This window comes from Filicampus tigris, chromosome 17 (genome assembly GCF_054856515.1).
Source record: "Filicampus tigris isolate MCC_2025a chromosome 17, RoL_Ftig_1.0, whole genome shotgun sequence".
Lineage (NCBI taxonomy): Eukaryota > Metazoa > Chordata > Actinopteri > Syngnathiformes > Syngnathidae > Filicampus > Filicampus tigris.
The window spans coordinates 7,563,426-7,580,626 of NC_141233.1; the positions used below are offsets into that span (position 1 = coordinate 7,563,426).

Genomic DNA, 17,201 nt, shown 5'->3' on the forward strand with positions numbered 1-17,201 from the left:
TACTCACTGTGCACACCGTCTCCGTGAATTGATGCGCCGATACATGGCTCCCTTTTCATTAGCAGCTCCATCAGAGCTGACCACACACATATTGACATTGTCTGAAAACGGTTGGTCGGCCATGTTGAGCAAAGCAGCATGAGACTATATATCTATATATATATATATATATATATATATATATATATATATATATATATATATATATATATATATAATTATACGCACGGGCGCTGATGACAGTTGCATGCGGGTGAGTGGCGGCACAAAAGAGGAGCCAGTATGCCAGGCGCCGTGATAAATCATAAATGCATTGATAAATGGCATTATTATGGCATACGCAAACAAGCCAGAGCTCAAAGGTCCACCGTACACTGCGGTCTCCTGATTGGGAATAATCTGGCTTTCCTGTTAAAATCACCGATGGGGAAAGGTACGTGGATAAGTCCCAAAGTTGTGTGCCGACATTTCTACATGAGAGCGGCTATGTGATGGGTAGCACATAGCCGTAACATAATAACGCACTTAAAACGGCGTCATCCGACTTTGAATGTTCTTTAGACGAGGAAGCAAGCAGTCTTTTGTAGTGTCTTCCAGGAACACGCCGTCAGACGTAGTTTAATTATCACGTTTTTATTAATCCAACCGGCTACTGTGGGCCGCTGCCAACGCCAACACAGTACAGCAATCGTTTCTTTCAAATGTACAAATGTCTTGTCAAACAGCTGTCTCTCTTCTTCGTTCTCACCTCCTCCTCTCGCTCGCCATACGATACAATCATGAACCTCGGAAACATCAGACCTCAGTAAAACACAAAGCCGACCACAAAAAAGTGTATATAATTTCTTAAAGACTTTTAAAAGTTACTGTATTTTTTTTCATTATAAAAAGAGTTTTAATATACTGTAGTGAGCAATAATTGTAACTGTTATTGTATGTATTTTTTTTCATCACAAAAGTGTATATAAGTACTGTAATGACAACTTGTCTTTAACTGAATATTTAGATGTGTCATAGGCTGTTGTGGCTGAGTGTTTGAAGATTTCAGTGTCTTGATAATTTTCAAAATCAAGAGATCTTTATTGTTAGTGTATCTTTTATTTTAGTGTAATTTCTTAGAATATCACCTGAATCGTTCACTTTTATTTATTGAAAAAAAAAACATTTACTTGTCATCCTTTCAAACTAAACAAAAAAAAAAAAAAGACATTTTTTTGCGACCGAAAATATGCCGAACTGAAGTTTCCAAAAAAAACGAACAAACCGAAATGTGATTTAGCGTACCGTTACACCCATAATATATAATGTGCGTGTGTTTGTTTGTCTCTGTGTGCCCTGCGATTGGCCCGCAACCAATTCAGGTCAAAGGGTGTAGTTGAGGATTTTATTGGTATAATAAATGAAATACTGAAATGAAATACTTCTGACATTCGCAAAGTTGAAAAAAATTGGTTAAATTTCATGAGGAGTTGTGCTGGCATTGCCTTTATCATAAAGCACTTTGTGAGTTATTGCCCGAGTAGTAAAAGGAAAAGGAGAATGGTGATGCACTCAGTTTTTTTTTTCACCCTTTAGCCATGTAATTGTCTTCAAAATGCTATGAATTCCAGTTGCAAACAAAAGCAAAGCAAATGGAGAGCATAAAACCCAACTAAAAGCACATTTGAGAAAATGTCCCTTTTTGTTTAAGACACACCTGCACCAAGTGGAAATTGATTTTCGGTGTGATTCTGCAAATAAAACCCACACAAAAACTGCTATGCTTGTATTTGCTCCTAGATAGACACTGTAAACATGATTTTTAAGACTTTTTAAGATTTTTATATTTTCAGATTGAGGATGCTCTCTGTAGTGTTAATGGTTATTTGGAGCAGGACATTACAGGAAAAAAACATCAAATACAGTAATTAACATGCAAATAAAAGCTCATCCTTTTTTCACCAGCACTTTTTGTGCTAGTATTGTGGTGCCGTGTGGTTTGGTTAATTGAAAACCTCGGTGTGCACTTGTGTCAATGTTTAGGGCAAATTAACTTTTCTTAAGTCCTTCGTGTCATCCTGAGTTAGGCTCTGTGGCTGTCATTCAGGAGGGAACAGGGGAAAGTAGTACAAGGTGTGTCAGTGAGATACCGCCGAGTCAAAAGCCCTTGGCACCGCGTGTGCATTAAGGTTAATTTGAACTGATTAGATGAAGCAGGAGGGGGTTGTTGCTTGTGGGGAGTGAGAGCATTGTGCTGTGTCTGGCTGTGAAGTGGGATTTCTATTCTTTTAAGTGTCGTGTTGGAGTTCCCGTTGAAGAATAACAGGTCGAACGGGTTCACTTTGTGAGAGCTTGATGGAAGAGTCCAATTGCCAGCGTACAACTGGCAAGTCTATGAAGGAGCACTCACTTGACCATACTTAGATGTTTATTGTATTGAGTTCCATTTCTCAGTGCATTGTCTTGATGCGGTGTGTCTCTATATCCCCGGTGAAGTCATTTCAAGGTGAATCACCATGTCTTTCAGTCTTTCAGCACATATTTCTGTTTTTCCCCCTCTCCTAAATGCTTATTCCAAACCTTGCTCTCTAAGAATTATGCTCAACTGAAGCATTAGAGGATCTAATTTCTCCTCCTTTTGAGGTTGCCGGTCACTTCATAAACAAACGTCTATAAAATAGAATAAGCGCTTGAATATCCCCAAGGTTAAATGTGTCCAAACAAACCTCAAAGACACATTCCCATACCATACTGAAATTCCTTTACCAAGCTAATGATTGTTGCTAATGGCACTATTCTATCATGAAATCAAGAGTCTGCCAAAAATAAGACTAGCAGATAATTTATGGTAATCCATCTAGCAGTTGTCAAGATGTTTCACAAAAGACTAAAATGTCTGCTTGTGGTGGCAGATGAATTTACTCTTGTGTTAAAAGTCTCACAATGACCATTTATTTATTGTATTTGTAAGCAGTAAGATATACACAAAAGGTTGGACAAAATTGTTATCATAAACAATATAAAAAGATGTCCATAAATGATAAATAATGACTCCAGCATGGTCGTGATTGCTTTTTTTTTTATTGAATACTTTGGCGCGATTAAATTGTTTTGTTTTTAAGGGTTTGTGTTGTTAATTACACATGAATTAAAAATACGAGAAAGTAAGCACTAAGCAGCCTAAATCAATACAGATCTGCATTCAGTAAAATGTGTGCGAGAGAAAAATCCTCCAAGATGCTCGAAGAAACGATTAACAGCTTGGATAAGCTGACAGGTCTTAAATCTGTTTGTGCTGCACACTGTACGGTGGAATTTTGCTCAAGCCTGGTTAATTAGAATGATGGAGACAGCTGGGAATGGTAGGAAGAGGCAAACAGCACAGCACAATGGTATCAAATTACCTGAAAATATCAACATTGGAGCAATGTGAAACAAACTGAACACATGAATAATAATGTTCATTTGGCTTGCATCGGTTGGCTAACGATGTTTATTTATTTTGTATAGTCTACATACCTTTAACCTTTCATGCAGGAGAACACAGATAACCTGAAGTAAATAACCCGCTTTAAATGGCTTAATCCAAAAGTTTGAACGTTACAGCTCTTGCAATTTTTGGGGAATATTTCTTGCTCAGGAGAAGTCACTTTTACTGCTGTGGACTTGCTTTTTCACACCAAAGAGCTGCATGTGTAATAGGATGGCAACTTTAAGATGAATTTCAAATACACTGTACCTATCGCATGAAGAAATTAAATCTCACAGCGACAGGCTGGATTTGGGTGGTTCACTTGCATTAATGTTAACATTTTGAAAATTGCATCAGCCAGGAATGAAAGTGTCTACATTTCCTTTCCAATTAAGCCTCTTTTACGACGTATTAAGTGCTCAGCATAATCTGTAGAAAGTGTTGGATGAATTTCATTTTAGCCGGATGTCCTTTCATTTGGTTTGGCATCCCTTATATCATGACGTCAACTCTGTTAAAATTGTTCATTTTTAGAGTGGTAATATGACGTATTGACTATTTGGCTGCCATGTTTGTGTTTCAAATGGAAATGCCAAAATATGCTGCACCAATCAAAAAGGATGTGGATATTTTCGTCAAGCAAGAATGTTTGTGTTTTTTCATGACATGTTTACTGATTTAAAAGTCTCTGGATTCTTACTTTGTATGAGGTGTTTTGCTTCCTGAGCAGAACACTATATTTTATGTATGTGGAAGGAATATCATTTTTTCCCCTTGAATAATCTAAGAATAGTCTGATTTTCAAGATAGATATGCAGCGTGCCTCTCCTGGGAATGAATGCAAATGTGCTGGATAAATTCCTTTGTTTCTTTGCAGTCTTGAGAGTGCCATCTATTTTATATTTATGTTTCAGCTTCTTGCATGTCTGCTTGACACCCAAAACAAAAGCACTGAAGTGTTGAGAAGCTGCTGGAGACACTAACATTTTCTACCGTTTTTATTTTTGTACATTGTTTTGCATCAAACGACCCCAAAAAAAAAAGACAAAAAAAGTTGTGTGTGTATTTTAAACTTGGATTGAAAAACAATACATTTCTTGGCATTGGTGGTTGATGTATTAGTACAGGGAGGCAATTACCTTTGCATATTTGTGATTTTCTAATTTTATTAGATGTTGCGGCTTCTGATCAGGTGCATTTTGTAGTCCAGAAATTACGTATATAAAATAAAATAAAATAAAATAAAATAAAATAAAATAAAATAACAAATAATTCCTAAGACTTGCCAGCACGCGGTGAATTGGAGACTTAAAATGTTCCTTTAGAATACTTAAACAAGCGAGTGGGAACCGGACACTTCGCTCTCATTTTGCAAAAAATAAAAAGTGCCATGTGTGCCTTATCTTGATGTACCTCAGTGTCACATTATTTGATTGTAATGTGGAAGACACAAATATTCAAAATATACATCAATCTAAGGCATAAATGGCTAAATGAGAGGTAAGTGGCTGGTTCTCACACACTTGTTGAAGTAATCCTTAAGGAAAATTTAAAGCCTCCAATTTATCCTGAAGCTGTTTTATCAATGTCATTTTCGCCACTAAGGGACTAAAGGGGATTAACTTTTAATTTCTATTGCATTCCACATAGCAGGATATCTTAAAGGCGCAGAGGGGTCCCACTGTGAACTCGTAGGATGCTAAATTACATTTATTATTGTAGTGCAATAAAAGCAACTAATTATAACCCCATCCTCATGTTTATTTGCCATATACTGTATGTATCAGACAATCTCACAGGTTTAAGGGGCAAGAACTGGCAACAAATTGGTCAAGCCTAATTAGGTTATCAGTAATTGGTAACTTCTTACAGACAGTGGGTTACCTAATAAAATACTCCTCACTGACCCCTGACTTTTTTTGCACATCTATTTGACATATGGGTCAAACAGCCGGCCTGCCTCATCCATCCTAGCACAAAATGGACTTTGCATATAACCTCCCGTGGTGTCAAAATACGTCTGCCTTTTCCGCTTTTGAAAAATTGTGCTGTTCCACATGTTGTGTTTACAGTCTTTATAAGTCTTCTGCCAAAGTAGAGGCTTTGATGTACGCTTCATCGTACATCCACAGATAAGATGATTTCGATTATCGAAGTCAATTTCATCATAATGTTTGTGGTTATATTAGTCGTAAGTTATCAATATGTTACTAAAAAAATACTGGTTAGTGACCAAATGCATGAGGTATTTATGTTAGTATGAACATTTTAGAACATTTCTAAGATTGTGTTATGTGTATTTATGAGCTTTTTGTAAAAATCTGTTTGCATTATTAGTGTCAAATAAAGGCAGACAGACAATTGCGTTGTGCTTCGGATCGATGAAGAATGATAAGAACCTCACAGTGTAAATGAAAGGCTGCATATATTATGGGTAGCTTTTCCCATCTCACCTTTTATAGAATCGAATGTCATCATTGGTTTCGGACACTTTTTGCAATCCAAATGTAATGTATTGTATGTGAGTTATTTTTTGTTCCAAAATGTATTTCTTTGAGGAGTCAAACACTGCTTTGCAACCCAGCTCGCGTTTTCCATGAGAAAAATGAAGTCTAGCCATGTGTCCGCATTAGAATAAAGTTCTCTCCTAGAGAAAAATTGTGCTTTGATATTAGTGCTTTATTTGCCAAAACTGAAACTTATATTTTTTAGATTAATGTTGAATTTGAGACTTCTGAGACATGTTCTACAGTATTTGTAGCTAAAGGTCTGGCCTCCAAGTGTTAGGAATTTCTTTTTTTTGTAGAAACATTATCCGTCAGTAGTGATGTCTGGATCCATTTTTTTTCGTTATAAAAGCACGAAAGATTGTGAAATGGTCAACATTTTTTTACATATACCAGACACAAAGTATGGTATTGCTGATACTAGCTTGATTTTTACTCAATTTTGGAAATCAGCGGGATCGAACATCATTATCACAACTCAGCTCAACTGTATTTATAACATTAGAAATGAAAGTGCTAAAGCGGTTAATGACCCCTATAATATTTTTCTGTCTATTAGTATAGTGCTCTGGTGTGTCTGAGCAAATAAGAGCTATTTCTAGTTCAAGAGCAGCTCTTCCTTTCGGCACTGACTAGACCAGCTCAACCTGCTACAGCAGCCCACTTGCAGATTTTCCCATAGGCACCAGAAGGACCCTCGGACTATGAGGGACAAACTTTTCTGGTCTAATGAGACATTTTAGGGTGATTGCCAGACACCATGTTTGGGGGAAACCAGCCACGACAAACTGGAGCGATGTTTCATCTTTAAGGAAAGCAACAACCCTACACACACAGCCAACATATCAAAGGAGTGGCTTCAGGACAAATCTGCGAATGTTTTTAAGTAGCCCAGCCAGAGTCCAGACTTGAATCCAGTTGAACATCTCTGGAGATATCTCAAAATGGCTGTGTACCAACACTTCCTATCCAACCAGATGGAACTTGAGTGATGCAGCAAAGAGGAATGGGCGGAACTGCCCAAAGGTAGGTGTGCCAAGTTTGTGGCATCAATTGCTGTCAAGGTTGCACCAACAATGTGAATACTTGCACTTGCACTGTATATGTGATTTGGCAGTACCATTTTTTAAATGTTTTAATACATTTGTAAAATAATAAATGTTTCATGAACATATTCATGTGCTCTGCATACAATTTTGAAGAAAAAAATGATTATTTCCATTTTGAAACGCACGTAAGGTGCTGTGAATACTTGTTTATCATACGATGTTTTCATTACCACCATTTGCTGGACATAAGGGGTAGTGCAGTTTTTTTTTCTCTACTGACATAGGTCATCAGTCCAATTTGAATAAATGACCTCATCTACTCAACGCAAACTTGTGGGCCACACACAAGTTCTTTCAATCATGGACTCCTGCTACCAGGAACACAACATTCTTGAGCTTTTTGGTCAGAAAGCCACAATTGTAACACATTACACAGCATGTAACTTCTAGGTATATGTAGATGTGGCCTGGTGGTCCCTTTGTCTCTAAAAAGTACTGTAGTACTAAGTAGTGTATGCTGTTCACACTGTTACACCATCTGCCTCCTCAAGCACTCCTGGCTTGAGCAAACACCGTCATAAGTAGCTAATGGTGCAGACACAAATCCTGACCTTGACATTGTCTCCTTGTGTGATCAACACTGGGAGAGAGAGTGTAAGAGCGCTACAGTAGATTGATGAGAGAAGTCAGGAACCCTTTTGATTTTGGCTTGTGTGTGAGGCAGCATCCCACGTTGCCTGGAAACCTGTCCACGGGTGATGAAAGATGAGGGAGTCTTATCTTGATGCAAATCAAATCACATCACTCAATAGACATACACAATTTTTTTTTCACCCTGATGTTGGAAATTAAATGCCATCATGCATTCATAATTCCGACATGGAATTTTCATCTGGATTCATCCATTTTAATGCAAAACTAAACCTTATGAGAGTGCTTGTTTCAGACGTAATACGCTTGTTTTCAGTCAATCATAAGGGAGTTTCTTGTGGCTCAAGTGAAGATGTCCCGTATTGCAGTCAGTGAGTGCATTTATTTATTATATATTAATAAGATACATGTATTGTTTTTATTACTCATGCGGATGGATGGATGTTTAATATATAAAATAAATGTACAGAACTTCTTTTAAGCCATTATTACAGTACAGCACTTGAATTTCTGTCCAGTGAGATGTATATCATATACTGGGTTTCGATATATAATTTAAGAGAATACAACATCCATCCATTCATCTGTGCTGCTTTTCCTTGGTAGGGTCATGGAAATAGAGCCCTTAGTTTTCAAGAATGCCAGAGTCCAGGTTCAAACCCCCAAACTCAGAATGTGTGAGGTTAACGTGCTACTCACTCGGCTGTCAAAATCTAACATACTATAAGTAAAGATGTGAGAGAGGATTGTTTTATTTAACAGGTGTGGATCATCATTTTGAAGATATCTGTTTCACATTGCATAACACAATTTCAAACCCACACGATTTTTCAATAAAATGTACAATTCATTAATATTACCAAAACATGCAAACGATAATCCATAACAAGAAATGTTTTTTTTTTTTTTTTTGTTGGGCAGTAGCTGCATGACGAATGACATGAAAACAATATGTATTTACACACACAATACACAAATCCAATTGGATTAAAGAAAATGCATCAGCATTGTAATCTCAGTCTAGTATGGTGCTGAACAAGAATAATAAGAGTGCAGATTTATTTTAGGTATTGCATAAATCAAGTTTTGAGTCTTGTGGTGTGCTGTGGAATGAATAATGTGAACATTAAACAGCATTGTGTTTTGTAAGCGAATTTTCAACACTGGAAAGACTACTTACTGACCTTTCTCTCACATTTAATCCTTGACATCATAATTTGAAAAGTTAGCCTCTTTACAGTTTCCTTAAATGTCTATTAGCCCTATCCTAATGATGGGGGAAGATGTATGGGAGTAGAAGACTGATCCAGTGATTAAAAGAAGTGCTAATAACAGATCGTAATATTGCAGTGTATCAGGTAATTGGCACAATTAACACAAATCACGTTCTTCAAGTTTCCTCTTCATATTATTAAGGTTCACTTTTATTGATTTTGTGAGTCTTTTCATTTCTTTAGAAGACAATTAATCATCCTCAAGACGGGCTTTGGGTTAAGGTCAGATAGAAGCTACCTTCATGCAATGACATTATTTTTATTTTAGCCTCACCCTGCACATGAGATCTTGCAAAGGCGTGTACTATTCTTTTCAAAAGCTACGGAGTGCAAAGAGGCTTCCACCACATCACAATGTGAGCTGTCTCCACAAGAACAATCAAAATGGGGAAATTATGTTGAACATATCATCCTTTTATGAGTGAGAGAGCTCCAATTTAAAAGATCGTGTTCACTCTCCACCCCCAACCACATGCTGACTCGATTTAGCCATTTTCTGTAATTATTATTTGATCCACTGCTATGAATATTGCACCAGAATGGTTTAATATCAGCTTCTGGATCAATAGCAGCTCATACAGCCATTCTTCCTGGTTTTAGGGTAAAGCTGCCTTTATATCACATTGACAACATTGAGCGATATTGACAGCCAGCACCTTGGGCAGTGAGAAGGACTGAACTGCCATTTTCTTCGTCATACAAGTTCAATGGCTTCATACAGCCATTACTAAATCATCAGTGTGTGCAGTCAAAATACTTTTAATCCAACCTTTTTTTGATTAACCAACTGTGTGATGAGATTATTGATTCTATTTATCTATCTATCTATCTATCTATCTATCTATCTATCTATCTATCTATCTATCTATCTATCTATCTATCTATCTATCTATCTATCTATCTATCTATCTATCTATCTATCTATCTATCTATCCATAGAAACGTACTGTGACTTTTTAACTAATTAATCGCAACATTTTCCAGATGATCCCAATTAATCATACTTTTCAACTACCTTTTTTTTAGTAGGCTTGTATATATATATATATATATATATATATATATATATATATATATATATATATATATATATATATATATATATATATATATACACACATCCATCCATTATCCGACCTGCTTATCCTCACAAGGGTCTCGGAGAGTGCTGGAGCCTATCCCAGCTGTTTTCGGGCAGTACACACCCTGAATTGGTTGCCAGCCAATCGCAGGGCACACACTGACAAACAAACACACACACACACACACACACACACACACACACACACACACATATATATATATATATATATATATATATATATATATATATATATATATATATATACATATACACTATATATATGGTATCTGGTATATGGATTGCTATGATGTACTGTGATGTACGAAATACTTAGCCACCTAGTTAAAATGTCTATTTAAGCATGAGGGGGAAAACAGTTACTCATAAGAGTTCAACGTGAATATGACATTTGTTACTCAGTTGGTTCCTTTGACTGTTTTTTGCTCCTCTCCCAGGGCACCAGCGTGGAGAGGGAGGGGCCGTGTGAGCTGCTTACGCGGTGCGGCTTCTCAATCTCACCTCCTCCACAACCCCGTCAGCGCCTCTCATCCCGCAACCTGTCCCGCATGGCGAATTGTGCGCTTCCCCGCCTTGGGACCCGCTAAAAAGTACCGCTGCTTGAGAAGAATGTGGACCAAGCCGGTCGGATCCGCGTTTAAGTTGCCCGCGCGGGGCGTCGCTGGTGTTGTTTGCAGTTGGTGACTGCAGAAATAACACCAACGTGTCGGCAGACCGCCGCTCACTGGTGCGCTTTTATTGGAGAGGATGATGTGAACGAGAACGCTGCTGGCTTTCTTTCCCTCGCTGAAACGAGTGCCTTGATGGCTAACTTCAAACTGTAGACATTTCAAAGTCACAAAGGTGAAGACAGGGATTGACTGATGAATTGATCGCTTTTTTTCCGCTTGAGGAGAAGGAATTCATGCGCCGCTAGCTGAAGGGGTCAATATGCCAGAATGGGTCCTGTACAATATTTGTTTCTCGCTGGACTTCTATACGCCAAAATGAGCTATGGTAAGCCACAAAATATTACACGTATGATCTATACAACCTCTTGTCTTAACTGTATCTCAATTAAAAAACATTCGTGCATTGATTATGTGACTGGAGCCACCACATTCATATTGCGCTTTATTTGGATGGCATGTTTCTCCTCAAACGCACCAAATTCAATTGCTTGCACACTTTCATACCGATGTGTCGGATCAGCTATTGTATGCATATTTATTAGCATAATGGTTTGGTAAGTGCTCTGCATGGTAAAACTTGAAGGATGACTTCTTGGAACAATTTAACTCCCTTCTTGCCATTACAAAGTGTTACAAATCACCCAATGATTCAGGTTATGCGCAGCTTTTCACAATATTTTCTTACCAAGGGTCGTTATTGTATTATGTGACGCAACAATTCATTTGCACTGGCAAGATGATAGAGTTTATGTCCTGCAGTAATAACGGCTAATGTGCTGTGGAGAAGGTGCTTAGTCTGAATATGTCTACAGGTTACGCATAAAGGAAAAAGGGATTTTGGGCTACCAGCATACCAGCAAGATTAGTGGTTGAGTGATTGCACAAAAAAATGTTTGCGGGTGGATAGTTTTGAACTACTGTTGATATGTACACTCTAACCAACAGTATTGCAGTTTATGATGATATTATCGAAATGATCTTTTTGACTAGAGAAATGATTATTAATACCCCATGGCTGAACGTGTACATAGAGTACTTTTCGATATATTATTATTTTCTTGTATACAGAATAACAATAAGAGAAAATCCATTATCATTAAGTGCTTCTTTCAATTTCAGTAAGCTCTCTACTTCCTGGGTTCTAAAAGTCTTTCCCTCGTTCAGTGTGCGCTTGTTATGTTGACTTTTGAATCAATTAAAAAAAAATCATAACAATAAAATAATTATAACTAGCATTTTCAACCTGAAAGTGACTCCTTTGAACTATATGATGAGTTGAGCGCACCTATACCAGAAAGTATACATACATCTTTTTTTTTTCCTGAAAGACTGCGGCCCAGTAATTCAGCACCATGGATAGATCCTGAACAACAGCCGAAAAGAAGATATGTGAAAGTTCCCTTTAGAAGCACTTTTAATGAAAAATAACGATTGAACATGTGTACTGTAATTACAGCACATTGGTTGGTCTAATTTGTGTAACTTGTAACATGGCTGCAAAATATCGTCGTGTTATGACTTGCGTACTTCCTTGAGTTTGTACTCACGGTTTTACAAATTTGAAAGATACTGTGATTTTCAGCCCCGGAAAAGCTAAATACTGTTAACTTGAATTTCAATAATTAGCCCTTTGAACTGCATTTGTGTTTGAAATGTAACATAAGGGAAGGAAATTGCCTTCTTCAGTAGCCAACCGCTATTTCTGACAAGTAAACAAGCTAAATGCACCAACCGACTGAAAAAGAGAATGCTGATGTAAATATGCTCAGTAATAACATGAACCTTCGGTTTACCTTCAGACAAACTAATATGGCGGAAACGAACATTAGATTGTATTTCTGAGGCACGCATTCATCTCCTAAAAGGAATTATATCACATTACAGATGTACAAGGGCTTGCAAAGAATGACCAAAAGGCTTGCTGAGATTACTCTGCTTCAAATTGAGACGTGTACTGATCTCATCTCAAAATGAATGAAATCAAAATGGGTCAGTCACATCCCCACAAAGGCACAATTAACCAACTTCCAGTGTACAGTGGAACTGCCAAGGTCGAACACAATCGGTCCCAGGAAGCTGCATGGTCACCCTTGAATTTATTCCGATTTCACAAAACAATTTTTTCGGCTGTGTAGAGAGAGCTGCATTTGGCAGAGTTGCTGAGATTCTCTATTTGAGTGACAAATGGACAAGATCAGGAATGAGCTCATGAGGGTCAGGACAGACTGGACGGTTTGGAGATAAGGTTAGAGGGGCTTGATAGGGACAATTTGGACATGTGTTGGGGAGGAACACCTCAACTCATCAAATGAATGGTAGACGGATGAAAGAAATGGAAGACATAAGAGGAGCTTTATGGACATGGTGAAGGAAGATTTACAGATAATCCTAATTATACACATATACAACAGGGTGTTGAATTTCCCTTTGAGGGATTATAAGAAGTATAAAAAAGTTTTTCCACACAAGTTAGAATGTCCTGTGACGCCATGAATACAAAGATAGCTGTGAGGCTATCCCAAATTCAAACAGAATGCTTCAACATGTCAATCATATTTCATTCAGAGGAGGGAATTTAAGAGCACACACACTTGAGCTTGTGGCTTTACTTTCCCAAATTCCAGAATGAGTGTTGCAAGTCAGCCTTCAAGGACAAAAAAAAAGTAGACGAAGGCATACATCGCTATTGTTACAGTATAAAGCGAACCATCTGATCTACCCTTCTCTGTTGTACACTCAGAGTGACAACATCTTTGATGATGTCAGTGTTTGATAGAACTTGTTAATGAAAAAGTTAATGAGATGTAATGGCTTCTCAGTTCTGCATGTGAAGGCAAACATTAAAGCCTGTGTGTGAGAACATTGCACAGCCAAAAAGACCCTGATGCTAATTAATTTGGCTCTCAAAGGACAGTAACCAACCGATAATTTGTTCCATCTGCAATCAAATGTACACATCGGTATACGTTGATTTTGTGTACAGTAAATTTGTCTTAGAATCGATTTAAATTGGAGATTTAGTTTCTACAAAAAATGCCACTACATAAAAAAGACAAATATTGATTACACAGCATGCATGTAATCTCATTGTTATTATTAGTACGGTATTAGGATGACTTATAATGGAATGCTGTGCTTCCTCCTTGCCCTCAAGGGTCTCGTCTTCGCCAGGAAGACTCCCCTCCCCGCATTGTTGAGCACCCCTCTGACCTGATTGTGTCCAAGGGGGAACCGGCCACTCTCAATTGTAAGGCAGAGGGCCGCCCAGCCCCTACGGTGGAATGGTACAAGGACGGGGAGCGTGTCGAGACGGACCGCGACAACCCTCGCTCGCACCGCATGCTGCTGCCCAGGGGGTCCCTCTTCTTCCTACGCATCGTCCACGGACGGAGGAGCAAGCCAGACGATGGCAGCTACGTGTGCGTGGCCCGTAACTATCTGGGGGAGGCCGTGAGCCGAAACGCATCTCTAGAAGTAGCACGTAAGTCTGAAATTTCTTCATACCCTTCTGGACATAAGTACTGACCGATCAGGCCAACGCTGCATGACGATAGTAACAGTGGGAAAATACATGACAGTATATCATAAACATGCAAACTGAGAATGTGTTGGAAGTTGTATCTCAAAAGATAGATTTCACACTAAATTAAGCATAGCATTTTGTAGCCTTGCGATCCATAGATTTCATCTGTCATAATATGTGCAATGTCACCTATTCACTGAACCCACAACTGAGTGAGGGTGTGTGAATGTGTGTTTAGCTGTGTGTGCATATGTGTGTGAATATGCTTTCACCCTGCTAGTAAGACCTGTTTGGATGACCTGTTTGAGTAATGTATGGGCAAAGCTGTGAATTGCTCCAGGGGAGCAGAGAGAAAGGAGCCCAGATTTTAACCTAGCAAACTCCTTTTCACTATTTGGATTTGGAAAGATGCATCCTGCTCCCAGCCAGCGCTCTCCCTGTGTGGGAGAGGGGCTTCGGGCTATTCACATTTCCATTATGTGCTAAACTGAGCTGATTTCTTGCCATGAACAAGATGCACTCACGCTCAGACGCGCACACACAAACACCACAGATACTTGCTTGCGCACATGAACACCCACACTTGTTTCCCCTGCTCTCGATTTCTCATCTCATAGTGAAATGAAAGAGGTGGTAGCTGAAAATTCCACACAAACAGCATTGTCCTGGCTGAAAATGTAATTTAACTACAATGCCATTGACTGGTGACGAATTCAGGCTGCACAGTCATGGGCTTCAAATTACTGCCACCCTGAACAGATTACGGTAGAAAATGGTGAGAGCTATTCTGCATCAAACATATATATATCCATATACCATGCAGTAAATGCTTTTGTACTCAACAGTACAGCCTTTTCATGTGGCAAATCTGGGATGGCACTTAAAGAAAGTGGATAATCTTCCTAAGAAAGAAACCAGAGAATCAAGATTTAACTCCACTGATCCCCTTGAATGAATAGAAGCCAATGGTGTGCACGTCTGCTACGTAATGGCACAGTCACTTTGAGGAAATTTTCTGGTGCTGTTTTAAATAATATTAAGATTATTTGCATTTCTCAGCTCAAACAGACATTTGTAATTCAAAAGCTGTACCTTGTCTGCCTACAGGAGCTTCAGTTATTTTGGATGTTAGTTTTAGGCAGCAAACAGGGATGGAATTATGTAGCATAACCTAATGAATCATTAAAGAGGGTTTGGTAATGTGTTAATGAATGCACTTGTATTCCTCCTAATAAAAAATGTTCGGTTTATCTCGCCAAGAAGATCCTGTGGGGAGAACAGGACTGAAGCCCTTTCTACTGCATGGTAGTTAAAGGCCTGAGTACCCACATCCCCAGTGGAGATTAAATTGCAAGCATCTGCTGAACTATGTGGGATTTTTATTGTTTCATTGTCAACTCTCATTAGAATGGAAATGAGAGTACTGTTAAAGCTAGTCAGTTTTGTTGCCGTGATCTTATTTCACATCGGCAACATTCTTGCAGTACAAACTACATCCAAATATGACTTAATCCACTAAAATAATTTTGATCTTTTCTTTTTGGAGTTTTTCAGTGTTCTTTTCCCCCTTTGGAGTTTATTGAAGGAAACACAAAAAGCAGCGTGAACGTTTAGTTGGAATCGCCGACAGATGCCCGTTTAAAATTAGTGGCGAACCGGCCTATAGTATTTAACATAATTTTTTACCCCCGGAAAAAAAGTCGAATGACGGACTACAGAAGGGTACCCATGCCGCAGACGGATGATGAATAACGGAAAATCAATTTGTAGTATAATGCCCAGCTCTGATAATGAGAACCTTGTTGCTCAATCAGTGGCACAGGATATGTTCTTCAAAAAAGAGTGTTGTAGTTGTGTTGTACAAGTTCGTCAGGCAAATTATATATTTTTTGTCTGTGTAATGCATAATATTGGCCTGCTTATGATCTAACAATTTTAATTTGATGTAAATTAGGAAGATATGTCAGAGAGATGAAGGATATCAAGAGGATACTGGCAAAACAAATGACCATGTCTTATAAATCATTGAAGATGGCACACTAGCATTGTATTTCCACATAAATTAGGCTCATGAAAAATAATCAATAGACGCTGTTGGATCGCATGCACCCTTAGCGTTCAAATTTTTATATTTGCCAATATACCAGCATACACTCCCCTCCAAAAGTATTGGAACACGGAGGTCAGTTCCTTTTCTTTGTTGAAAATATTTGGGGTTGATATTAAAAGATGAATATAAGACAAAAGATCACAATTTTAGCGTTTTATCAGACATCAACATCTGGGTCAGATACACAGTTGAAATTGAGCACCCTTTTGTCTGAGCCCATCCACCAATTAGAGCCCGTGCTCATGAACCCAAACATAGAAGCTCATCTGTGAAACACAGTTGCAACAATGTCATGGTTTGTGCTTGAATGGCTTCTTCACTAATCCGCACTGATGACATAACACATTATGGCAGAAACAACTCAGAAGTCTACAGAAACTTTTTAGTCATCATTTTAAAGAACAGTGCAGCCAAATTTCACCAATGCAACAAGAACCCCCCCAAACTACCTAAACAAACGAGTACATCAGTGAAAAGAAGTGAAAGGATTTATATTGGCCAAGTAAATTCCCAGATTCAAACCCCATTGAGCATGTTTTATCGACTAAAGAGGAGATTTAAGGGATTACTCTATATCAATGTCACAGGCTTGATATTGTATTTTTCATCCATCGGTTCTATTACTTTGCTCAACTAAAAATGTGGTCATTCCTTACAAATAATGTTTTTTTTTAAATCCCTCTTGAAACCCAAATATTTATAGTAAACAGCAAAAATAAATAGACGGACTCCCCTCTTTTGATACTTTTGGAAGTGAGTATACTGTATCTGCAAGTATTTGTAATTGTTCATAATCCCATCAGGGTCGCTGATGGTGTAGTGGTACACTCGCCTGAGTTGTGTGCGGGCAGCATGGGATCGGT

The 17,201-nt window shown here is 38.2% G+C and overlaps 1 protein-coding gene across 3 annotated transcripts in view; it reads left to right on the forward strand.

Annotated features, from left to right (window-relative positions):
• Positions 1-10,530: 10,530 nt before the first annotated feature.
• The window catches only part of LOC147133162 (roundabout homolog 2-like), a 66,139-nt gene continuing 59,468 nt past the window's right edge, over positions 10,531-17,201 (forward strand). For all 3 annotated transcript variants that reach the window (XM_086012563.1, XM_086012564.1, XM_086012565.1), the window contains exons 1-2: positions 10,531-11,030; positions 13,860-14,186. In XM_086012563.1, the coding sequence (XP_085868689.1) occupies positions 10,973-11,030; positions 13,860-14,186 (385 nt within the window). In that variant the 5' untranslated portion in view covers positions 10,531-10,972. The remainder of the gene's footprint in view (positions 11,031-13,859; positions 14,187-17,201) is intronic.